This window comes from Prionailurus viverrinus, chromosome A1 (assembly GCF_022837055.1).
Source record: "Prionailurus viverrinus isolate Anna chromosome A1, UM_Priviv_1.0, whole genome shotgun sequence".
Taxonomy (NCBI): Eukaryota; Metazoa; Chordata; class Mammalia; order Carnivora; family Felidae; genus Prionailurus; species Prionailurus viverrinus.
Window position 1 is genome coordinate 198,570,361 of NC_062561.1, and position 26,030 is coordinate 198,596,390.

General features: G+C 46.5%; 1 protein-coding gene across 5 annotated transcripts in view; it reads right to left on the reverse strand.

The window, feature by feature from the left end:
• The window catches only part of ABLIM3 (actin binding LIM protein family member 3), a 110,668-nt gene that overhangs the window by 58,838 nt on the left and 25,800 nt on the right, over positions 1-26,030 (reverse strand). For all 5 annotated transcript variants that reach the window (XM_047858206.1, XM_047858180.1, XM_047858170.1 and 2 more), the window contains exons 3-5: positions 13,096-13,233; positions 2,619-2,802; positions 422-534 (exon numbers count right to left, since the gene is read on the reverse strand). In XM_047858206.1, coding sequence (XP_047714162.1) covers positions 422-534; positions 2,619-2,802; positions 13,096-13,233 — 435 coding nt within the window. The remainder of the gene's footprint in view (positions 1-421; positions 535-2,618; positions 2,803-13,095; positions 13,234-26,030) is intronic.

The window sequence follows — 26,030 nt, forward strand, 5'->3', positions numbered from 1 at the left end:
GTGGTTGGCTCCCGTATTTCTCCCCTTAAAGACGTGTCTGTGTATACTTTTTACTAGAGTTTGTGAAAATTGAGAACCACTGGTAGCTTCATCAGCCCTGTTAAGGTACCCCCGGGGAATGTGGGTCCAGAGGAGGGATGAGATCAGGAGCCCAGCTCATCCCAGAAGAGCCCCACCCAAGTGGCCAAACATGATACAGGCTGTCATGGTTTAGCATCAGCAGCCTGCCTTCCCTGCATTTCTGCTTAAGGAAGCCTGTGAGTCTGGGCAGGGTGCCAACTGGGTCATGCTTCAGGAGTCCTCCAGGGTGGAAACCTCCCCCACTTCCCTCCGGGACCGCAGGAGCCGGTGACAGAGCCGGGACAGGGAGCCCTAGGATTCACGGCCGGCGGACAGGGAGGTGCCCCGGGGGAGGACTCACGGCTCGGTCCGCGGATCTTGATGGGCCTACTGCTGGTCATGGACTGGGAGCATGTCTGACACACGCATTCCTTCCCGCTGAAGGTCACCTTGTCTCCAATGGGGAAAGGCTTCCTGCAAGGGACATGAAAGAGAAATTCAACACCTCTCCTCTGGAGGGATTCCACGTCTATTGGTGAGCTGACAGCGCATGGGCTCACAGCTCGGTACCGCACACAGCCCGCCTTACGTTATACCAGGTAAATTCAAGGGCTGTTCGCAGCACCAGGCTGACTGAACCGCTCAGTTGGGGCCAGGACCGGAACTGGAGGCCCACTGGGGCCATTTACATGACTTTAACACTGGGCAAATCATGACACTTAGTTGAGCTTACACTTCTCATCTGTAAACGAACTGGCTAACAATTCCTTCTCGAGTTGTCCCTTCGTCCTGGAAGGACTTTTTCCACCCCAACCTCACCTATCCCCCTACGTCAAGAAGAAGCCATCCAACTCCTCGATTCACCCAGATCTCTTCCTTTCACTACCCGGGAGGTTGAGAAGCGCCCGGATGCCCTCTTCCTCTCCTCCGCGTTTGTGCCGTTTGGGTTCCAGGGTTCAAAGGTCTCCAACTTGTACACGTCCTGCCTCCCTAACCAAATATAAACTGCACAGAGTCCCTGGCAGCATTAACCCCGTTGTTCAGCTGCGCTTGAGCACAGAGTCTGGGACACAGGCTCTGGGCACAGCCCCGGACACAGGCTTCCAGTGGCTCCACCGCCCTTGCGTGAGCAACGTGGGACAAGGGAAGGAGCGCTGGGGTGACGTGGGGGAGCTGTGTTCTCATCTTGGCCCAGGCACTGACTTGTGGCAAAGGACGAGGCACTATATCCATATGGGGCCCGACAGAAACTTCACTTTATACCGTATGGACCCTACTGTGCTAACCTCCAATGGGGCTGGGAGTCTGGGCCCCAGAGCCCAGGTTTTAAGACACGGACGACTGAATGAATGAATTCCGCTGGGTGATTTTATTTGCTTATACGCTGTGTCATTAGTCTCAGCTGGGAACTCTAGCTGGTAACCAACAGGTAGTTATTTCATGGGGAGAATAATTAATCTATAAATTCCCTTCCTGATTAAAAAATGCATATATTTCTTCCAAACCCTGTTTCTACTTATGACTTAATCAGAGCAGTCCATTAAATTTTAATGTATTTGTGGGCAAGGCTGAGGTTTCCTTTAGGTTTCTCATCTCTTTAATGTGGTGCTTGGCATACAATGGACCCTTAATGTACATCTGCTAAGTTAACAAGTGACTGGGGATTCAGGGCATGGGGCGGGGGTGGGGGGGAGTGGGGGGTGGGGGGGGTGGAGGGGAGGTTTCCATCATCTACCAGGTAGCCTGAGAGGCTAGGTGCTTATTATACGATGATGACAAGGATAGCAAAAGGAGACCCAATTATGTCCTGAGCTGTGGTCTCTGCAAGCACCAACTCATTTATATCTTCAGGAAACCCCACTGAGGTTGGGGTGGTTTTGAGGCCCATTTTACTGATGAAGAAGCTGAGGCTCACAGAGGTCGGATCACTTTCCAGGGTCACAGAGGAAGGCTACAAACGGGTATCTCTGAACCACATGTGGCTGAAGGTGTGGGAGCTGGCCCAGGTGCCTGGTTCCCAAAATGGGTTGTGAGGGGCCAGGGTAGTCAGCGGCTCCTTTGAGGACTTCTGATGGGAAGTGGGAGGCTGAGTGTGGAGGCCTGGATCCTTACTCTTGTCTTGACCGCCGGACAAACTAGTGTTTTGTATTAGATCATATTTGACAGATTGGATTCAGCTGCTAAAAGGTTTGCAAACTAGGGGCACCTGGGTGGCTCAGTCGGTTGAGCGTCTGACCTCGGCTCAGGTCATAATCTCACAGTCCGTGAGTTCGAGCCCCGTGTCGGGCTCTGTGCTGACAGCTCGGAGCCTGGAGCCTGCTTTGGATTCTGTGTCTCCCTCTCTCTCTGCCCCTCCCCTGCTCATGCTCTGTCTCTCTCTGTCTCAAAAATAAGTAAGCATTAAAAAAAAAAAAAAGGGTTTGCAAACCACTGGCCTGTCAGATCGTTCCACCCGTGAGATCTTAGAAATCCGAGTGTTCGCCATACAGCCCTGGGAGCCCCAGAACTGCCAGGGCGCTCGGGCAGAGGGTCCCGCCCTCTGCCGGCCACCTGCTCACCTGCACAAGCTGCACACGAAGCACTTGGGGTGGTAGGTGCGGCCCAGGGCAGAGATGACCTCCCCGGTGATGAAGTCCCGGCAGCTGTCGCAGCGGGTGCCGTAGAGTTGCTGGTAGTCCTGAGTGCAGATGTACTCTTGGTTCTTGAAGAAGAAGCCCGACTGGGCCAGGCCGCAGCCACACACTGGGGGCAACAAACAGAGAGACAAGGGCAGGCTGAGTCCAGGAAGGTCTGCAAGCGTGAGGTTCTCACTGGGGACAAGGCTGGTGTCTGACGTGGTCATGTGGCCAGAAAATGGTGGCAGATTGGACCTCACAGGGCTAGTGTTTCTGAAAGTATATCCCGGAGACCACTTGCGTCAGAATCGGGACCCCGGCCGGCTCCTTTAGGTGCAGACGCCTGGGCCTGAATCGGGCTTGCTGGGGCTAAGGTCCAGGAGTTTGAGTGTTAGCATACTCCCCGGCTGCTTCTGATGCGCCCTGACTGAGACCACTGATGGACAGCCCTCTCAATACATGGATGAAAGTTTAGGGCTGCCGTGGCTCACGCAATGCCATACTGGTGGTATTATGAATTTGAGAAGAATCATTCAGTTAAAGTTCCTCTGGGCGCTTTCTACGGGCTGGAGTCTGTGCTAGGTGAAGACAACTTAGAATGGCAATGGGACGGATGATTTGAAGTTTATAACCTGCTCTCACCACACACATAACGAGTTGATCTGTTCCCCGGGCAGGAATGATAAAACACGATCCCCGAACTGTACTAATGAGCTACTAATGTATGCCAAAAGACGACCTTATGGAACACACGTCACGGGCGATAGGCCATGGGCTGGTGCAGGCAGCAAGTGCTGTTAGTGGGGAGGAAAAGGGAGCAATGTCATTGGGGAGGGATCATGGTAGGCTTCTTGGAGGAGGCGGCAGCTGGGCTGAACTCTGAAGGCAGGATGGGCCACAGCACACGAGTAGAAGTTGCAAGTGATATTCGTGTGGTGGTGGGGTGGGGGTTGGGGTAGTGTTTTTAGGGAACAGAGAATAGTAATAAAGGAAAATATTGACGGTTAGAGGAGGGCCTGAGTCTAGCTTAAGAAGTTTAGCCTTTGTGAGATATTGAGAAGCCACGGATAGTTTTTTAAAAACATTAAAAAAATTATTTTGAAACTCTCCACCATATACAAAAGACGAGAGAAGGTTATAATGATGTCCCATCACCTATTTGCAAAAGTGACCAATTGCACTGATAGCTTTTGAATAGACAGGCAATATGATTTCATAAGGTCTTGTGGGATTTCCTCTCGGACAATATGAAGATGTGTAGGACCGATAATAGATAGAGCAGGTGGATTTAATTATAGGTGCTCGAACGACTCAACCCATGTGGGACTCCCTTCCCTCGAGGGACTTAGAAACGTGGGAAATGAGATTTGCCTCTGAGGGTTGAGTTATGAAATCAACATCTAATGAGAAGAGCAGAAAGAGGCAAAGCCTCTTCCAGGAGATCGAATGGCTCTCAGGGCCACCAGAACTGCTGAGTGTATTGATCCAGCTATAAAGCAAGGGTGGCCAGCCAGGAAGGGGCTGGCCAGCAATCAAAGGAAGGCCATTAGGGAGTCCATTTGCACCCTACGACCACCCCCCTTGCTCTGAGTGTTCAGAGTGATCGTCTGAGAGTTTGGCTTTCTATGCAGTTGGCCTTTGGGAGAGACGCAGCTGGTCAGGGGAATGAGAACTAGTACAACGGAGAATCGCAGCTCTTGTTTCTATTAATAAACAGGCACTCTGATTTTATACGTAGGTTTCCTGTGGACTTGGTTACCACGAATGAGCTTTCTCAAGCACGGTCAGCGGTGTGGAAACCAAGGAGACGGAATTCTGAGCCTGTAATCGTGAGGACCTGGCCTGGTCTGGGTGATACTACCCCAGCAAACACGACCTCCTCGTTAACAGGGGAAGTTGCATTGCAAGAGAAGCCAAGTTAAAGATAGGAGGGACTTCCGGGCGCGTGGCAGAACTATTTCGCAAGTGTTCGTTCACCTTGCAGGCTTCCAGGACCAGGATGAGTGAGGAGGAGGACAGCCCCAGATGTCCCAGCATTAGGGCGACAGTGCAGCACAGTGGGAGATGTAGTTGGTCTGGGAGCTGAACCATCTGGGCTCTGGTTTTGTCACCGCCACTAACTCTGTGGGTGACCATGAACTTGGTCTCTGTTCACATGGATGCAAAATGAAGAAGCCGGATTAAAAAGGGACCCGAGCTTTTCTTCTGACACTGACTGACAGGCTGTGAGTCTAGAAGGAGAACTTCCTCAAGGGCTTACCAGGTGCCAAAACATTTTAAACTCAGTGCGAGGTAGAGCCTCTGGAGACCACGCCTGCAGAGAGGCTGGAGGGAGTGGTGGGGGTTGGTGGGGGGAGGGTTCACCTGCCACCGGCGCTTGGTGAAAATTCATCACATCAAACAATGCCTTGAGAGCAGGCAAGGCCAGAGTACAGGCCGTTCTGGGGTGTGCAGGTGGCGGATCAATTGACTTCATGGCTGTGTAATTAGTTAGTTCATGGCCTAGGACCTCATGGGAATCAGTTCCTGTTTTTTCCTTCTTTTCTCTCCTTTGTTTCCCCAGCCAGCTCCACCCTCACAGCCACCACTCCCAGTGGACAAAACCAGGAGGCCATCAGAAAACTTGGAACAATCAGTTCCTCTATTTCCCCCAAGGAGCTGAAGGAGGAAGTTTTTGGTAGAAAGGACGTAAAGGTTGATAAGGATCTCAGGGGGGTTCCTGGAAATCCAGTGGGGTACGCGGGGACGGAAGACAAGTTGGACAGCACCAACAGATGCATCTGAGGTTGAACAGAGCCCAACATTCAAATAACAGGAAAGGCCTTGGAGAGGGTCTGCAGTATGGAACTGATGTGGAATGAACACACCTGGGGCAGTCGTTATTCTGTGAATCAAAAAAATAAAAAAGTCTACTATTTAAAAAAAAAAAAGGAGATCATTTGGTTTGACAGTGGGACAGGATATGAAAACTTGGCACTGCTTTGAGAAAATCCGGAACGAACGTCCACTATAAATATAATGCCTAGAAAGAGGCCTGGCATACAGTCACAGCACGTTTGTACTGCTCTGTGGGTCACTGGACCTTCGTCCGTATTTCTGTTCTACCGCTCAGGGGCTGTGTGGCTTTGAAAAAGTTACCCCACCTCTCTGGGCTCCGTTGCTTCATTTGTGAAATGAAGGGGCCATGCGGTAACTGAGAACACACCCCAGATCCGAGAGCCCAGGATTCTGTCATATGATTCCACTGATTTCAACTTTTCAAATGAGACTGAGTTTTATGGAATTTCAAAACCAAAGTGTTATTAGCAGGGCCACCGAGGGCGATCTATTTAACATTTAAATATTTAAATTGTGAAATATATTATATATACAGAAGACAGTCAATATCCACGTACAGTTTATTTTTTTAATTATTATTATTTTGCTAGTGTTTATTTATTTTTGACAGAGAGACAGAGCATGAGAAGGGGAGGGGCAGAGAGAGAGGGAGACACAGAATGCGAAGCAGGCTCCAGGCTCGGAGCTGTCAGCACAGAGCCCGACGCGGGACTCCAACTCACGGACCGCGAGATCATGACCTGAGCCCAAGTCGGACGCTCAACCGACTGAGCCGCCCAGGTGCCCCAACGTATGGTGTAATGAAGAAGAATAAAATACACTCCCAGGTAGCCGCTACCACGTTATGAAATAGAACACTACCAGTGCGTTGGAAGACCGTTTGCACCTCCTAGAAGCATCCCCTTCCCATGTGGTCCCTAATTTGTGCGTTTGTCCTCCCCTTGCTTTTCTTTCCACTTTTACCACCTCTGATGTATCCACAAATAACGCATTATTTAGTTCTGCCTTTTTGGAACTTTATATTGATGGAACCATACGGCATTTATTCTTCTGTGCTTGCGTCATACTTGGAGGATTATGTTTTTGAGATTCATCCACATCCATGCACGTAACTGCAGTTTTCATTCTCACGGCTGTGCTGTATCCCATTGTCCACATCATAATTGATCTACTTTACTGTTGAAGGACATTTGAGCTCCTTGCAGTTTTGTTTTGTTTTGAAATGTTGCTTTGAAAATTCCTGTATTTGCAAGGTGATGCCTTACTGTTTTCCAAAGAGTTTATCCCATTTACATTCCCACCAGCAGTTTCCACTGATGGATATCGTCACTGAAAGCTGATAATGGGCAGTCAACATGGTAGCTACAAAATGACATCTTATTGTGATTTTAAATTTCCTCTCCCTGATTATTAACCAGACTGGGAATCTTATGCTTTTTTTAAAAAAATTTTATGTATTTATTTTGAGAGAGAGAGAATGAGTGACAGGGGGAGGGGCAGAGAGGGAGGGGAGAGAGAAAATCCGGAGCAGGCTCCTCCCTGTCAGCGCAGAGTCTGATGTAGGGCTTGAACTCACAAACCGTGAGGTTATGACCTGAGCTGAAATCAAGAGTCAGACGCTTGACTGACTGAGTCACCCAGGTGCCCCAAGAATCTTATTACATGTTTCTGGGCCATCTGTGTTTTCAAGGTTCATCCACGTAGGAGTATGTATCAGTATTTCATTCCTTCGTATTGCTGAATGATATTGCACTACATTTTATTTACCCATTCATTGGTTGCTGGATATTTGAATTGTTTCCAATTTTTGACTTTGTGAATAATACTGCTATGAACTTTCATGCACAAGTCTTTGTGTGGGCATATATTTCTCTTTAGCATATATCTTCTGAATTTGACCTTGTTAAGTCATATGGTAACTCTACATTAAACCCCTAGAGAAACCGCAAGACTTTTCCACAGCAGCTATACATTTTGCAGTCCCGCCAGCAATGGATGAGGGTTCTGATTTCTCCGCATTCTTGCCAACGCTTGTATTATCTGTCTTTTTGAATATGGCCATCCTAGTGGGTGTGATGTGTGTCTCCTTGTGCTTTGATGTGCATTTCTCAGATGACTAATGACATTGAGCATTTTCCCATGAGTTTATTGGACGTTTATAGAATTTCTTTGGAGAAACCTGTATTCAGATCCTTCGCCCATCTTGAACTTAGATTATTTGTCTTTTTCTTAGTAAGTTGTAAGAATCCCTTATATAGTTTAGATACAAGTCCTTTACCAGATGTAAGGTTCACAAATTTCCTCTCCCATTTAGCGGGCTGACTTTTTACATGGTTGATGGTATATTTTGAAGCACAAAAGTGTTTAATTTTGATGACCTCTAACTCATCCGTTTTGATGACATCGAACTCATCATCACGATGAGTGACATCGAACTCATCATTAGGCCAAGAAGTCTTTGCCTAACTCAGGTTGCAAAGACTTACTCTTATATTTTCTCCTAAGGGTTTTATAGTCTTAGCTCTTACCTATAGCTTTTTGACTTATTTTGGGCTAATTTTTGTGTATGGTGTGAGGAGGGGGGGGGGTCTATCTTCATTTTTTTTTTTTTTTTTGCCTATGTGTATCTAGTTTTCCTACCATCATTTGTTGCAGACTGTTCTTTCCCTATAGAATTGTCCTGATAGCCTTGTTGAAAATCAGGTGACCTTAAATCTAATGGCTTATTTCTGCTCTCTCAGTTCTATTGATCTATATGTCTATCCATGTGCTAATACCACATTGTCTTGTTTTTTGTTGCTTTGTAGTAAGTTTTACAAGTGGGAAGTTTGAGTCGTCCAGCTTTGTTCTTTTTTAGGCTTGCTTTGGCTATTCTACATCCCCCACGGTTCCATATTAATTTTACAATCAGCTTGTCAATTTCTTTAAAGAAGCCAGCCGGGATTTCTATGGGGACTGCATTTGTTATGAATTGAATAGTGTCCTCCCCCAAATTTATCTTTTGAAGCCCTAACTCCCAGTGGGTAGGGGGTATTGAGGAGATAATTAGGTTTAGGTGAGATCATGAGGGTGGGACCCTCATTATGAGATTAGTGTTGTTATTAGAAGAGACACCAGCAAGCTTTCCTTCTCTTTTTCCGACATGTGAGGACACAGTAAGAAGATGGCTGTCTGCAGTCCAAGAAGGGAGCTCTGACCACAACCCAACATGTTGGCACCTTGATATTGGACTTCCAGCCTCTGGAACAGTGAGACAACAAACTTGTGTTGGTTAAGCCACTCAATCTATGGTATTTTGTTGGGGATAAATACTAAGTAAGCTAAGATAGCATCAAATCTATAGATCAATCTGAAGAACACTGCCATCTTAACAATATTAAGACCTCAGACCCATGAACACGAGATTTCATTTATTTAGATCTTTTAAAATATTTTGTAACTGTCAGAGTATAAATTTTGTACTTTTGTTAAATCTATTCCTACATATTTTATTTTTGATACGATGGTCACTGGCATTGCTTTCTCAATTTCATTTTCAGACTGTCCATTGCAAGTGTGTAGACAAAGAATTGATTTTGGTATACTGATCTTTCACCCTGCAACCTTGCTGAACTTATTTATTTCCAATAGTTTTTTAGTGCATATATTAAGATCATGCCACGTGCATAGAGAAGTAATCTTACCTTTTCTTTTTCAATCTGGATGTCTTTCATTTCACTTTCTTGTATAACTGACCCAATATGAACCTACAGTACAATGCTGAATGGGAGTAGTGAGAGCAAACATCCTGTTCCTACTTTTGATTTTACAGGCAGGCAAGCAGTCTTTCACCATTAAGTATGACGTTGGTTATGGGTTTGCCTTTGTTCTTGAAAGATACTTTGGCTGAATACCTACTTCTACACTTATAGTTATTTCTTTCAGTACAGACAGGTATTATTTCACTGTTCTCTGGTTTCCTTGTTGCTAACACGCCAGCTGTCAGTCTGCTTACCATTCATGTGCAGATGATCTATTTCTTCTCTTGGATGTTTTTAAGATCGTCTTCTGCCTTTGGTAATCTGTAGCTCATTCTGATGATGTAAGTATTTTCTATTTTTCTAGCGGGATTTCTTCAGTTTCTGGATCCAAGGATTTGTATCTTTGAACAGTTCTGGAAACTTCAGAGCTGTCATGTCTCCAAATACTGTCTTCCCACTCATGTGTTCTGTTACATACCTCTAAAGCTCTGATTGGATGTATGTCAAACCTCTTCACTATTTTCTCCGTGTATGAACTTCTCTTTTATTTTTACTACCTTCTTATATTTCTGGGCTATATGGATATACCTTTTTCTTGGCTAAATCTTACAGCTTATTAAATTCTCTCCAGCAACACCTAATCTGCTATATAATCCATACATTGACTTTCTAATTTCAAATATTACATATTTTTATTTTGAAGTTTTGTGTCTTTTTTAAAATCTGTTGTGCTATTGGTTACAATGTGTTGTTTCTTGCTCATTTTTTATGGCCCTTCTCCCCTACTTAAATGTATTTGAATCTAGTCAATATAATGTCAGAAAATACCAATTTATGAAGTCTGTAAGGTCCTGATTCTTCTTTACATTGCTTTTGCTGGTAGTTATGCCATTATGATTGGAATGAGTTACTTATTTTGCTAATAATGTTATCTGAGGGAGTTTTTTGAGGTCTGGAGTAAAGCTGAGTTCCTCCAAAGAGGACTATCATTTGCTTCTGCCATTTACCAAATGTAGGATCACTTTCTTTTAAATTCTGGGAGTGCCTGGGTGGCCCAGTCGGTTCAGCCTTTGACTTCAGCTCAGGTCATGATCTTGCTGTTCCCGAGTTCAAGCCCCGCATCAGGCTCTGTGCTGACAGCTCGGAGCCTGGAGCCAGTTTCAGATTCTGTGTCTTCCTCTCTCTCTCTCTCTCTCTCAAAAACAAACATTAAAAAAATTAAAAAAGAATTTAACTGACGTTACACTTTTTAAAAATTTATGCCAAGTATATAGCATGAATATAGAACATGAATTCATGTTAAAGGTGGATTATGGACAGACATTTTGATAAAAGCTTTATTCTCTACCCAGTGCCAAAGTTGGTACAGACAAGTTTTGTTGCTGTCTCCTTCCCCACTTTATTTCTCATCCATCCATACAATGAGAGTAAGATTTTCATAGGGGAAAATCTCAGCTTTACTCAGAGGTCTCCTGTTAGATTTCTACTCAGACCAGGCTCTAACCTCTACCTGTCCATGATCCGTATAGCCATCAAGGCAAGAGCTCAAGGTCTCCGAGGTTTAGGGGATTAAATATGGCTTTGGAAGTCACACCAGGACTTCTGCTTTTATTTTTGTTTTTCACCTCTGCAGGTTCTTTCCTTTCATGTCAGCACAGTAGGGCACGGTAAAAGAGTTGTAAGAAAAATTCATAGAGATTTTAACTTTTTCAAATGAGGCTATTTAGGGTAACTAGTCTCTACAACTGGTTACTGCTGGAAACAAAAATCCTCTCATTTGTTTCACTTCTAAGCAAGCTGACATTGAAAACAGTCAGAAAAGTAAATCTATTTTTTTCTTTAAAATCTCCATGAAAGGAGATTCCATCACCGCCCTGTGGTGGATTGTCAAAATGGCCAAATTCTTCCTTTCTCTGCCTTCATGCTCTTGACATCTGCAAATCCTCCCACAAAAGGCAAAGCTTATCTCCCTACAATCTTGAATCTGGGTTGGCCATTTGACTCGTTTGGGCCAATGGGACATTAGCAAGCAGGACGCGTGCCGAGAGGCTCAAACGGGTCTCGCTTATTGAAGCTTGCTCTCCTGTCCTTGGAGCTCTGAGACCACCATGCAGAGCAGTCCAGGCCAGGCTGCTGGAGGACGAGAAGCCATCTGCAGGCACCCAGCTCAACAGCCTGGCAACCACTGCCAGCTGACCCGCCGATATCATGAGGCGAGCGGAGATACGGAGGGCCAGCGCAGACTGGAAGAACGGCCCCGCCAACCCAGCGAATCACGAGCTAAATAAAAAATTATTTTACACTGGTAAATTTTGGGGTAAGCAAAAGGTAACTAATATACTTGCTTAAGAATACAATTGCACCGTGCTAGCTCAAACCTCCCGAGAACAATTTTATTGTCTGCACCCTCTGTCCTGCCTCGGTTTCTAGGGGATGTAACAACGGTCACTCACCAAGACACTTTGGCAGGTCAGCTTGCACTAAAGGGACTTGCCAATTCACACTATAGAATTTAAACCATGTCAATTAAAATATACTCCATGTATGCTTCCGTACAAAAAATTAGGGCATGTGAGTATGTTTATTCGCTGAGTTTATTTGCTCAGTGTGGCGTGTAGTTAGATCCTGAGGAAGAGATCCAGAGTTTTTCTCGACGGCAGGGGAAGTCAATCTCAGACACATGAGACTGAGGTTGGAAACAGTTACTAAAACGAAAAGATCCGAGGTTTCGTTTGGCCTCAAATTCAGTCTATGTCAATGGTGTGAAGTGGGTCCTCAGGAGGTCAATTCGACATCAGTCATATTCACAGAAATGTTGCCCTTGCCGTAGCTGGCGGACCTTGAGAGCCGTGGTCCGTCCTGGGCGCTATGTTTTCAGAATGATACTGACAAACCGGAATGGACCAAGGAGGAAGACTCCACGATGATGATACAAGTTGGAATTTAAGGGTCCATAGGATCAATTTAAGGATCTATAATCAGGCACAGGGAGCCCTAGCTGCTACAAGCATGTGAATAGCAGTCACGGTTGTAAGGCAAACACGAAGCGCTCATCGGACTTCATAAGGGCAGATCTAGAACCAACAGGTGCCACGTTAACTCTTTGGGGCCGAACATTTTATAACCCACAGGGCCGTCCAACCTCAGATTGGCTGCACTGTGGAACAGGAAGCCTGGATGAGGGGTTCAAGAAGTGGAGGCTGGGGAGGCATCTGTCAGGGACGATGGGGAAGGGAGTGTTGCCCTGCTTGGGCCAGATGCGTCTCTGGGCTCTGTCAGCAGAGTTTCTCTTCCTTCCTCCTGCTGGTTATCCTGCTTCTTTAGGAACTGATGGCTCCTAAGGGTTCAGAGGTAACCCAACATCCATCTGCCCCCAAACTACAGACCTTAGTGAAGTCATAATGGACCTTCTCCTCTGTTAAACTTAACCTTTGAGGATTGCCACATTGTTACAGAACAGGTGCTCGACTCAGCGCCATGCTGACTTTCAGCCAGGACTGCTTACTCTTTCATTCACTCTCAGATTGATTTATAGACACAAGACAGGATTCTTTCCAGATCTGTAAGTTAAGCTTGCGGGATTGCCTTTTTCCTTCCGGGTCAGCGCTACCACTCTGAGGTCACCAGCTTCCCTCTCTCCCCAACGTCCCGACTCTTCTGTCTCCTCTTCACTCCATGCTGCCTATGGGAGAGTTCTCATAACAGGCGCAAGGAAAGTTTCTTTGGGCCCGTATAGGTATCTCAGCAGCCTGTGTTCGCTCTGCCCGCCCCTGTGGCATGTCCTGGGGGGTGACCCCAGGGCCTGCAATCTGACAAGGGGGTTGGGAGTCTGGGTCTCCTACCTTGACAGGTGAAGCATCTGATGTGGAAGTGGTTATTGTGGACACGAACCACTTCCCCTTTGCAGGTGTCTCCACATCGGTAGCACTGGATGACATTGGAGCTGCCTCGGGGATTGTAAGGATTCTGCTGATAAGGAACTGTAGAAAGAAACAAAGAGATCACCATCCAGAAGGCCCTTGCTCTTTAAAAACTCTGCTAGAAGACACTGTCCTAATCCTAACTGGGAGAAAAAGCAGAAAGGGAAGTAATTAGCTGAGTACCTTCAATACATCATCAGGGCTGCACCTGCCAAGCTCGGGCATCATGAGAAGGTGAGTGGCATTGAGACGTGAGTCCACAAATCTCCTGAAGCAGGCAGAGACTTAAGAGTGAGCATAACCTTGCCTCGCAATAATAGTGGCCAAATTCGCGGGAAAAAAAAAAAGTAAAAAAGGAAGTAGAGGACTTCAAGAAATACCATTTCCTTGGTGATTTCTGGATCAAAACCAGGCCCCGAACTTCTCAAAGAGAATTTGGGTCCTGCAATTGACACGGGTCTCAAAGAAATGGGTGACTGACCCTGCCTCCAATCGGCCTTTGAGTTAAGCAAGTGACACCCTCTCACTGTGCCTCTTGTTTTGACATCTATAAAATGAGGGTAGTCAGTGGTAGCACAGACTTTGTGTAACAAAGAGGCATAAAGGGGAGGCACTGTAGTTTGGAAGGAGGTTGATGAGGGGACGCCTCTTAAGGCTGCCTTTGAGTGGCAGTTTCCATAACATTGAGAAAACATCAGAAGTATCTAATGAAGAAAAAGGATCTGGCAGAGAGGACGAAGGGGCTGAAGTCCCTGGAGGCTGGGCATTTAACAATACTGCAGAGCTCTGCTAACCTCTGGGTCTATTGTTCTCTTGCTCAGACGTTCTCATGGCCACTTTCCTAGATCTCCCGTCCCTGAGATATACTTTGCTTAACCATTCTAAAATCTGGTCATCTGATTAGAATAATTGTGTTTGTTTGTTTATTCTAAGCACCTGCTTCATTCAGGCTTGGAAGGGATATTGACAGCTCTCTGGTCCACTCATTACCATTACATATACGCTGTTGACATAGCTTTGCCAATGAGGAGTCAAATCTCTCTTGTAGAAAGCCCCTAGGGGGACTGGGAGAGAATTCCTCAATTCTCAAACTTGAAGCAACACTCTAAAATCTTTTGCTCATATCCTATTAGGAGGAGGCTCACTCTTGTCCTGGCTATGAAGATGACCACCTGATTGGAGGGGAATTGATGTCTATCATTGAGACATTTATTTATTGCCTACAATTTGAACAAGCGTATTATAAGTCACGCAAACCTTGCACTGAAAAGGGACTTAGAGATCACTTGATTCAGGGATTCCTGACCTAGGGCCGTAGTTGTTAATGGCTGTTGGCTGAAATTTGAATCTTTTATTCTAGGCACATGAAGGGTGGCCCGTGCTCTCTTGCTTGCCAATGAAATGTGAATGGGAAGTGTGTGTGTCACTTTCAATTGGAAGCCCTATGAGCCAGTTGGTGCCTTTTCCATAGCCCAGCAACCAGTGAAACCCCAGATGGTGTGCAGGATGCATCAGCTTGGGTTCCTGACCGGGGAGTCATGGAGCAGAGCTCCAAGGCTAACCCAGGATGAACATCTATTGTGAGCAAGGAGGAATTTTGTTGTCATTGCCTTGTTACTGCAGCATATCCTGACGGAGGCACCTGGGGTCTAGTATTTCTAATTAAATATAAAATTTGGTGTTAGGTACATTATCCCACAGCTTTCTCCAGATTCTCAAAGATGATCTTTGCAACTGATCTCATCTGCTTCCTCCTTTTGAAGATAAGAAACAGGAAAGTGGGACTTTCAATTATCGTTCACTTACAGGTACCCTGAACTCCCGGTGCACCTTAGGGCAAAAAGCTGGTTGCTGAGCCCTGAAAGTGTTGCCTCGGACAGGTTTGCCATCTAAGGCAGGAGAATATCCTTTTCCCAATCTTTTTCTCGAGTTCATGCTCCTTATCCAACTTGTTTCCCGTCTTAAACTTAAGACAAAAGTTAAGTGAGTTAATTAGTTAACTAAATCATTAATTAACTCATTAAACCGGTCAATACATGTAAAGCATTTCAAAAAGCACATGAAGTGCTCCACAAATGTTCACCGGTGCCATGATCATCACATCCTCCCCACAGCTCAGAGCAATCCTTTCCCACCCCCAGAATGTCCATATGCATTCATCCTATTTCCTTTTCTTCTTTCTCTGATTCTTGTTCACCATCCCTGGAAAATATCCCACTCTCCCTTCTCCCACCAATCTGTGGGGGAAAAAAGCCACGTAGATTCTATTTACTTGAGCACTGAAGTGATCCACCATTGTCGAGGGAAACAAATCTATGAGTCTGAAAATCAAGTAAGTACCAACAGGATAATCATCACCAATAGGGATGAGAGGTCTCAAAAGTATCCCAAAGTCCCTCCAGATGCTCTGTACTGATTTTCATCTACCTCTTCTAATTAAAAAAAAAAAAAATTTAACGTTTATTTATTTTTGAGACAGAGAGAGACAGAGCATGAATGGGGGAGGGTCAGAGAGAGGGAGACACAGAATCCGAAACAGGCTCCAGGCTCTGAGCTGCCAGCACAGAGCCCGAGGCGGGGCTGAAACTCACGGACAGGGAGATCATGACCTGAGCCGACCGCTTAACCGACTGACCCACCCAGGCGCCCTACCTCTTCTAATTTAACCTGCCTTCCTGCTCAAGAACCAACTTCCAAGATCAATTAGATTTTCCCCGATTTGATTTTCTAGGGAAATTTATTTGTGATCATGGTCCTCAGTCAAAACTCAGTCTTTGAACCACTCAGATAAAAAGGCGTAAAATCAGAGTGATGGGACGGATTGAGAAAATGGGTTTTCTGGGGGGGGGGGGGGGGTCAGAGTTACTGATGGGCTCCCCCCGCCCTAACCCTGCTGCTTCCCTCAGGATGAGGGTGCCGCTTTGGTGAGGCTGACAGGCTGGAAACCTACAAATGTCTGATGTTTGTAAATAATCCCATAAATAGAAATGCAGGCATCGTGGGTGTGAGTTCTTCCAGATTGCTGATGTAAATAAACTGTGATTATAAAAGGGCAGCGGTGTAGCAAGATTTGATCTTCGAGATGTGTGAAGATCTTTCTTTATCTAGATAGTGCCAACAGAACTCTAGGGGTCAAGGAGGCTATGCTGACATATGCCATATCTGCTCCTGCCCGGAAAGCATCCTCGGGTGATTACATCCACAACGTAATCTAACCTGATTCTGTGCACGTAGGTGTGTATGGAGGGGTCATTTCTTCCCACCAATCTACACCCCTCCAAAAAAAAAAACACATTAAAATTTTATTGTTGATTTTCTGCTGGGTATCATTTCCACTAATTTTCATCTCAGAAAGTACTACAAAATCAGTCATGTGACTTATAACATTTGTCTTATGGGTAAATGTCCCTTGAATTCCAAATTGACTTTTACCTGAATTTTTGAACTGCCTATCCCTGGGAGCAACATTTTACAGCAACCATGAGCCTCAAAGGACATTAACTCTGCTCGCTGGTGGAATAATCCACGAAGTTACCGGTTTAGACATATGGATCATGTGATTTGTTTCTCAAATGCGCGCAGGGAATCTCTGGCTTCTGTTTAATGTTATTTGGCCAATAAAGGGCACCTAGGAGAGGCATTCTCCCTTCCTAGTCTGTAAGCAGTGTTGTCCAGTAGATTTCTGAGTATGGAACTGTTCTGCATTTACATCGTCCAATGTAATAACTACTAGCCATATGTGGCTGTTGGGCACTTGAAATGTGGCTACCATGACGGAGGCATTGAATTTTTAATTTTATTTCTTTTTAATTAATACAAATTTACATTTAAATAGCCACATGTGGCTAGCGGCACCATTATTGGACATTACAGCTTTATAGATCCACAAACGGACACCAGGCAATGAGGATGGGGGTGGGGGAGGGGGGTCGGGAAGAAATTAAATCTAGTTGAATCTTATTTATATAAAAATAACACGTACCAATTAGTTCAGGAATACCGCCTCAGACTTAAATTATTCCTTTTCACCCTTGAAGAGTTTTAAAGTTGTACCTAAAAGCAGTTTGCAACAGGACCCAATGACACACACACATTCACCCATCCTGAATTTGATCTGGAAACAAAATCTTCTGAGCAATGAAATAAATACTATTTTTTTTTTAAGTCACAATGTTTTAGGCACTGCGAGACTGAACAATCTTAATTTTTCCAAGAACAAGGGCAAAAAAAGTCAACTGGCAAAAGGCCGTCAGAGTGATTTTTTAAGACAGAAAATCAGCTGGTCAATGCCTTCGAGATGAAAATTGAAGGTTCTGAAAAATGAAGTCGTCTTTCACACGCATAGCAAATCTTTAAGCGCGATGGGAAAATACAACTTAATTCCGCGATGAAGTTTGCACGTGAAGCTCTCCCCAAATGTGACAAAGGTAATTTAAAAGTGTTGGGGCACAACAGCACCTCGGGAGGGGAGGGGTGGCCGGCCTCCTGGCAAGTGTAAAGGAGACAGTGAGTTGAACTGAGCAGGAAACAAGCTGAGCATCCAATTAGTTCATCAGGCTTTCCCTCCCTCCCTCTGGCCATCCTTTTTTTTTTTTTTTTAAATCTTAGGTGCTTCTCTCTCATAGATAGGGTGTGGGTGGCCTGGGTTCCAATTCCCTCCCTGTTCTTACCTGGTTCTACCATCTTGGACAAATCCTCCCTCTGCAATCAATGAGGGGCTTGGACAAAATGATCTGCAAGATTCCCTCCAATTAAAAGCTGGGTCTGGCTCTGTGTGTCCTTTTCTGTGCTTCCTTCTCCCTCCCCCCGCTCCACCCCCCTTCTCTCCCTGAACTGGTCTCCACTTTTAAACTAGACCGCGTTGTCCGTCATTAGATGAGTCTCTTTCAAAAGCAGATGATGGCGTGACTGCCCTCTCCCAAACACCAAGACCGAAGTTATGTTCTCCTTACTGATGCGGTACCTGCACAATTTGCCTTCCTCCCCTGAGGGTTGACTGACCTTGTAGACAACAACGTTCCTACATTCTAATTGAGTCGTCTTTAAAATAGTCTTTAAAAGGCAGGAGCACCTATGCTATCCTGGGGCATAATGAAAAGAGCGACGAAACTGACTTGGAGACAGTACAACTGTGAATCACTGGCTGGAAGTGTAATAAAAACAGTGGAGCTTCTGGGTGAATGGTGTAACATGGAGCAGGGAATCAACCGGTTCAGAAATGAGCTTGCAACTGCCCCGGGCCCAGGAAAATAACCGATGGCAGGAGCTGTCACACGTCTGCTCCCCACGGCCTCATTAGGGCCCAGAGTACCCGGGGTGTGTTCACAGGTATTTCCTAAATACCGAGGAGGAGCTCCGACTGTGGATCCAGGCATTTCACGGGTAGAAAGCAGTTGCCTGAAAGCTTAGGGTGGGGTCTGTATAGAAGAGTATCTGGCACTTTACAACAGGATCCTTGAATTTGATTTTTGGGGTTGAATCAGGGCCTGCAGCCCTGATCCCGTTTCATGGGGTAAGGCCACAGAGACGTAGGATCCTTGCATTGAGGCACAGAGGTTAAGGGTGTGGACGCTGGAGTCAGGAAGGCTGAGTTTCTATTCTAGCCCTGCTGCCTGCCGGCTGTGTGACCTTGAACAAGTTAAGGGCGTGACACCTGTCTCAGTTTGCTCATCTCTAGAGTGGGAATAATTCAGGTCATCGGTGAGTATTATATCACTTAAATTATATAGAAGTGCTTAGTACACAGCTTGCATGTAACTCGGGCGTGGTAAATACAAGCAATGATTAATATTAAAAGATCTCTGGGGGGCACCTGGGTGGCTCAGTGGTTTGAGCGTCTGACTTCGGCCCAGGTGATGATCTCAGGGTTCGCGAGTTCAAGCCCCGGGTCAGGCTCTGTGCTGACAGCTCGGAGTCTGGAGCCTGCTTCGGATTCTGTGTCTCCTTCTCTCTCTGCCCCTTCCCAGCTTATGCTCTCTTTCTCTCTCTGTCAAAAATAAATAAACTTAAAAAAATTTAAAAGACCTCTGAAGCCACGCGCTCCCATCTCCAACTCAGTATAGGAACTTTTTCTGAATGGCTCCTGTCACTTGCTACCGAGTTGGGTTCAGACACTGTCAAATCCATTTTTGGACCAGTCCAACTTGGGCAAAGGTCTTCTGGATTTTTCCCTCCCTCCTGTCAGGAAGAGTGGCGCCCTGGCTGCCGCCTGTTCCCCACCTTAGAGGCTCCTCCTCTTTCTCACCCCATCTCCGAGCTGTCTGTGTACGGGTTTCCGTGGGCTGTAGAGGTGGGTGGTTGACACGCTTTTGATGTACCCTGAAGAGGAATGTGTGACTTGGGTGTTTCCTGTGGTGGGAACAGAGGCTATGATCTGCGCTTTCCTGGGGCGGTGTATTTTGGGCACATCTGCTGTTCCCTGGGGGACGCGTTGGCACGTCGGTTGTGTGTGCATACTGAGAATCGGTGAGTGATTTGTTTTCTGGAAACTGTAGGGAGACCGCGAGGGCTGCTTTCCCGTAGCACAAAAGGGCCACGCGTGTGCCCCCTCATGGCGTCATTACACCTGTGTTCATCGTGTGACTCCCTGGGGCCGGTCAGAGCGGAAGAGGACTGGGAGGTGACCTCATACACTAGACTGTGAGCTGCATGAGGGCAGGGACCACGGGTGTCTTGTTGGCCACTGTACTATCGTGTGCCACGTACGTGAGTGCTCAAAAGTATTTGGTGGATAAATTAAAGAGCGAATAAAATGAGTCCCTTGGTTTCATTTAACAAATGAGAAGGCTGAGGCCCGGAGGGAGGGGAGAGAACTTAGGCTTGCTTGCGTCAGTGTCTGAGGGTGTGTGTTCTAGAATAACAGGATAAGAGAGGCAACCCGGAGAGTGGCCCCAGGGTCACCGAAAGGTGGGGGAGGGAGTTCACAGACACAGAAGAATACATTTCCATAAATCTGGAGTCGTGCTGAGGCTTAGCATTAGCCCAGGTGGGCCGATGGGGGTTGGGGGTGGGGTGGGGTCAGTGGTCTAAGATGCAGAAGCATAAGGGGACAGCTCGGAAAGAAGCTGAACAAAACAGCATGGCTGAATGCCCAAGGAAAGGCCTGGAAGGATAAGGGATAGCAGTGAGAGAGCGGTTACTCTGTCAGAAACTGTGCTCAGCCATTTGCATATGCCATCTCTCTGAGTTTTCGAGTTCAGGAGGGGGACCTTATTAATATCCCTCTTTTACAGATGCGGAAACTGAGGCCCAAAGAACTGAGGTCACTCGCCCAAGGCCACACCGTTAGTATGGCAGCAGGACCTGAACCTAGGCAGCTCTCACCACGATGCTTTACTGCCTGCCATGCACCAGTGCCAACACGGCTCCCTCTGGGGAGGGAGTGGGCTTGGGGGAGGCTACAAAGGGCATCTAATTACTCCCCAGACAGTAATCATCCATCCCTTGTCTAGCCGATTTCCAATGTGCACATACATTTCACACAGATTTAAGAATAACGTTTGGAGGGTACAGCCCAGGAAACTGGGCACAGTCATGCAGCATCTATGGCCAAGGATGAAGACGCCATGATGGTTGCCCCCTCCCCCCTCCTCCCCCCTCCTCCCCCCCCCCCCCAACGAGCGGATGGCAGCCTTGAGCCACTTCCCCGGCAGGAGAGGGGCAGCCCGACAGGTGTGGGTGTTGGGTCCCTCAGAGAGGCAGGCTCTGCAGGTGCTGGCAGCTGTCACAGAGCAGAGGCAGGGGTGCTCTGGGAAACCCCCAGTCCCTGCACAGATGGCCCGGCCTGGCCCCACTTTCCCGTGTCAGCAGGTCGGTAACACGGTCTGTCACCCCAAGACGACATTGTAAAAGCCTTGCTGCAACAGAAACTCTTCCTCAGCCTCTCTCTGCCAGGCTCGTCAGTGTGTTCTGTGGTCATGGCGGGGAGCTGGCAATATGGCTGCGCCACCTTCTTCAGAAGTATGTTGTCAGGACATGTGTCAGAACGGCACGCTCTTGGCCAGACAGGCTGCTCTTGCCTGACAGCCAGCTGCCACGCTCCAGCTCCAGCAGCAAGAGTCTGTCTAGACTCAAATGGCTCTTTACCTCAGCGAGGTCCCAGGCGAGGACCCTGGACCTCAAGTCCGCGACTGGAGTGATGTATCATTCACTTGTTGGTCAAGTCACTTGATAAAATGAGAATTGTGGATTTTTATTGAGTTGCTAAATTCGGAAAGCTGGTCCCGAAACAATATCATAGAATTAACTTTCTACTCATTTCTATGTTAATCTTATGATAAGAAAGAAGGAAAGAAAGAAAGAAAGAAAGAAAGAAAGAAAGAAAGAAAGAAAAAAGAAAGGAGGGAGGGAGGAAAGAAAGAAAGAAAGGAGGGAAGAAAGAAAGAAAGAAAGAAAGAAGGAAAGAAAGAAGGGAGGAAAGAAAGAAAGAAAGGAGGGAGGAAAGAAAGAAAGAAAGGAGGGAAGAAAGAAAGAAAGAAAGAAAGAAAGAAAGAAAGAAGGAAAGAAAGAAGGGAGGAAAGAAAGAAAGAAAGGAGGGAGGAAAGAAAGAAAGAAAGAAAGAAAGAAAGAAAGAAAGAAGAAAGGAGGAAAGAAAGAAAGAAAGAAAGAAAGAAAGAAAAGAAAGGAGGGAGGAAAGAAAGAAAGGAGGAAAGAAAGAAAGGAAGAAAGAAAGAAAGAAAGAAAAGAAAGGAGGGAGGAAAGAAAGAAAGGAGGAAAGAAACAAAGAAAGAAAGAAAACCCATATACTTCTGACTGAATTCAATAAAACACTTCAAGATTAAAAAACAACAACAATAAAAGCCCTCAATTCTTTCTTTTAAGTCAGCTTGGTTCCTATTTCAGCATAAGCAGAAACTCAACATAAGCAGATGGCCAGCATGTACCCCCATCCTGCTCTTCACTGGGGTTGCGTTGGGGGGCTCAGCCCAGAGGGGTCAGCACGGGGCCTCTTTCTAAGGACTCAAATAGATCTGTGTTCTCATTTCTTTCCCGCAGATTCTCCTCCCCACCTCTGGGCCAGGGAATCATTTTGTTAGCTGGGGGTAAAGGAGTCCTTTTTGCTCTCTCTAATTTACACTTTCTCTAGAATGTTTAGCTTTGTAGTGGATCCTTCCTGTTCTAAGGGCACAAACTTTTGAAATTCAAAAGCCAGGAAGTGACCTCTTTTGTCTCTGCCTCCTGCTGCCCATCCTGGCCCTGAGGCCTCCTTCACTGAATAGAGGGAAGGAGCAGGAGGGCTGGGTGAAGGAAGTACCAGTTTATATTTCAAGACTATCATCTTGCTGCACTTGGGCACGGGGTTCTAAAAATACGATCTATAGAGCTGGGTATGAATGGCTGAGAAATAGTTGAGGCTGCAGGAGGGGGAAATCCCTAGGGTGTTTGGCATTTTTCCCCCGCTTGGAGGTGGCTCCTGTCAATCAACACCACGTCTCTTGTCATTGCTGACTCTGTCCCTCATATCTTTACCAAGCCCCCAATCAGGGACACTGAAGGGCTGTGAAAAGAGCTAAACGCTAACATGAACTGGGCAATTACTAGGTGCCAGGCCCTGTGCTAAGTTCTTCAGACCCACCATCTCACTGAATTCTCAAGCCCCACAAGACAGATACCCTAGGATCCCTCTTCTATCCAAGGGCAATCTGAGGCACAGAGAGGTTAATTAATTGGCCTGAATTCACACCACATGCAGACATTGGAGCTAGGATTCAAGCAGGCATTGGAGGTCTAGAAGAGGCTTGATTTTGCCTCCTAGTGTATCCTGAGGGAAGGAAGGGGACCTGGCCAGCCAGGCAATCCCAACAAGCATAATGGCTGTCTTGCCCTGGGGCCTCGAGGCACCCTTTCCAGCATCTCTACAGCTTATCTGAGAACACTATTTGGGTTGCTTCCGAGGCCCTGGAAACCATGTCGGAAATAGAGGGACTCCAGGAAGCTACCAATTGTCTTTGTGCTATGAGTGACTCAGTCCCTTGGCCTCTGAGCCAGAGGTTTTAATACTTATACAATGTTTGCTTCCTGAGACTGGCAGGCCATCAGGCTCTGACAGACTGTTGGGAAATGCAAGGAACATCAGCTGTCACCCGGGCTCCCCTTGACTTATGGGTTTTCAGCATCAGAAGGGAAGGCATATAGAAAATATCTCATCTAGAGCTTTCTTTTTTTTTTTTTTTTTAAAGCTTCAAACCCTTCCTTGAAATGATGAAATGGCCTCTAGGTTGTCCGGATTCATTGCAAACCATGCCTGGAATGCAAACACACGGTGACCTGGGAGTTATTCAGGGAAATCCCCTAGACCAGGGGATGCTTGCGTTGGATGGGGCTCCCAGACACGCTTTATTAGCGCGGCGCGGTGTTTGTTTTTAAATCCTTCCACATCACCACGGTTCCCACCTCTTCCTTTTGCCTCACCCCTAGCCAGCTTCTCTCCCACACTGCCAGGCACTTGAAGGCACTGGCGTTGTGATCACCGCCCAGGGCCCACACAGCTGCTGTGACTGAAGTGATGTAGGGTCTGACGCGCCACCTACTTGTGACCCCCTCTCTCTCCAAGCTAGCCCTCAGGACGGACACCTTCCTTAGGCTCCTTCTCCACATTTTACAGATGCAGCATGCAGCCCTGAGGCTCCGTGAGGGGAGGACCTCGCTCAGGGTCTCTGCCACCCTGGCCACATCAGATGTTCTCCAGCAGGGAGATGTTCTTCCTTCTGATCAGGGACCATTTGCCCAAGAACAGGCCAAAGTCAGGTACAAGTGACACCAAAGCCATCCCAAGCAGCTTCGGTGCTCAGGGGGCAGAGGTCCCCCAAAGCCCCCTCTTTGGTGTCCAGACTGCTTGCCTCACTGCTCCAAGTTTGACAGGGCTCTCCTGGATGACCTTGGCCATCATCCATTCACCTGCAGGTGCGCTTACTACACAATAGCACCCCCCATCCCCCCAATCTGGGCTGTCAGGCCTTCCTTTCCCCAGGCTGGGAGGATGGCTCACCATGGTTCTACTGTGTCTCATCTGCTCCCTCCGTCCCTCTTTCTTTCTTTACCTCTCAGTCCCTCTCTCCTTCTGCCTTTCTTCCCCCTCCCCACCTTCCCCCTGTCTTCCTTCCTCCTCTGTCTTACCAAGATTTCTGTTAATAGCTGGTTCTTCCCTGGGAGACGGAACCAGTTATTTTTTGTGAGGCCTCAGGCAGGACACGCCCCATTCCTGGGTTACTGTTTTCCCATCTATAAAGGAAAAGGTTTGCATTCTTGGATCTCTCAGTTTCCTTTCGGAGCCAATATGCTATGCATATTAAACACAAGTGCAACACAAAATGCCTTCAGGGGCCAGGCAGGTAATGTCAGTGCAAAATCAATCCAAGGGGATCAAACTGACAAGATTCGCTCACCTAATGGAGAAGAAGCTGCTAGGCCCCAGGGGATTATTGTCCTGCAAAAACATGTTAAGGTCCCAAAAAGGTGTATCTGTGGCGGGATATATTCTGCCTGTGGGCCACCAGTTTGGGATCCCTGCATCCAGGCAGATAGATGACCACAAAGTCACTTCCAATTACCATCTGAGAAGTCACATGCTCACCATATGCCTGTAGGATCTGGAAGAGTAGAATATTCCTAAAATGAGGTCTTGCAGAGCCCCAGGCTGGATGAGGGAGCACCATATAAGCATGTCAATCTCAAGGTCCTGGCTACATTACTTCCTCAGGGACGGGCATGGGTTTTCAATTTTTCTGACCATGAACCACTAGAAGAAATTACTTTTGCAAAATGACCCAATACACAAATACGTGAAACCAAATTTTCGCAAACGAGACTTATTTTTAGTACACGTGATACGTACTGATCTTTTCTTTTTCTATTCCATTCCATTTGAATACTTCATGCTATTTCATTAAAAAAATGTTGCTTGCCACCCAGTAATATGTATAAGTTCAGAGATGAAAAGAATGATGAAGATCATTCTAGGTTTGCACTGTCCCACAGGCTAATCATTCTTCAAATGTGGCCAAATTAACATCAGTTAAGTAAAATTAAAAATCCGGTTTCCCAGTCACACTAGCCGTATTTTAAGTACTCATGTGGCCACATATGGCAAGTGGCAATTGTATTGGACAGCAGAAATAGAACATCGTCATTAGTGCAGAAAGTTCTATTAGGTGTCTTTACAACAAGCCTCATGGTTTTGCCAAGAAAAGAGACCAAGGCCCATGGCCCTTCAGAGAGAGAGATTTGAAATTGTGGACGTATGGGTTGGGGACAAATGGAGGTAGCCTCAAAGATGTCTGCCAGGGTCACACGAGGAATCAGGGTGAAGAGTGGGCCCTTGCAGGTTTATCTTCACTATGGGACCCGCAACTCAAAGGCCACATCTGCAGTCCACAGGTGAGGTGGTTGGATTAGACTCTTAACCTTCACAGAAAAACAGAAGCAAATTTTCATGGCTCTAGGTGGTATTTATGGGGTAGTTTCTGTGAGCTGGAGCAAAAACGGGCTATGGGACCTGTCAGATCTGGGTTCAAATCCAGCCTTTTCCTCTCGCAAGCTGTATGAGATCGAGCAAAGTGCTATGCCACTGAGCCTCAGTTTCCTGATCTGTAAACTGGGAATGGTATATTTGCCTTTTAGAATTTTTGAATGGAGCAGAGGTGGCGTAAATGGCTCCTTTCTTCCTGGAAGTGCTTTGTGCCATATCATCTGGTATATTGCAAGTGCTAAGCCAAAGCTTGCTGTAATGGTAATGATAGCAGCAATTATAATAGCAAAGCTAAATATTGTGGAGATGTAAAGATAAAGTAAATACATCTCCTACTCTATAGGAAATTCCACGATGGAGTAGGGAAGTTTTTTTTTATTGCATCTTTTTA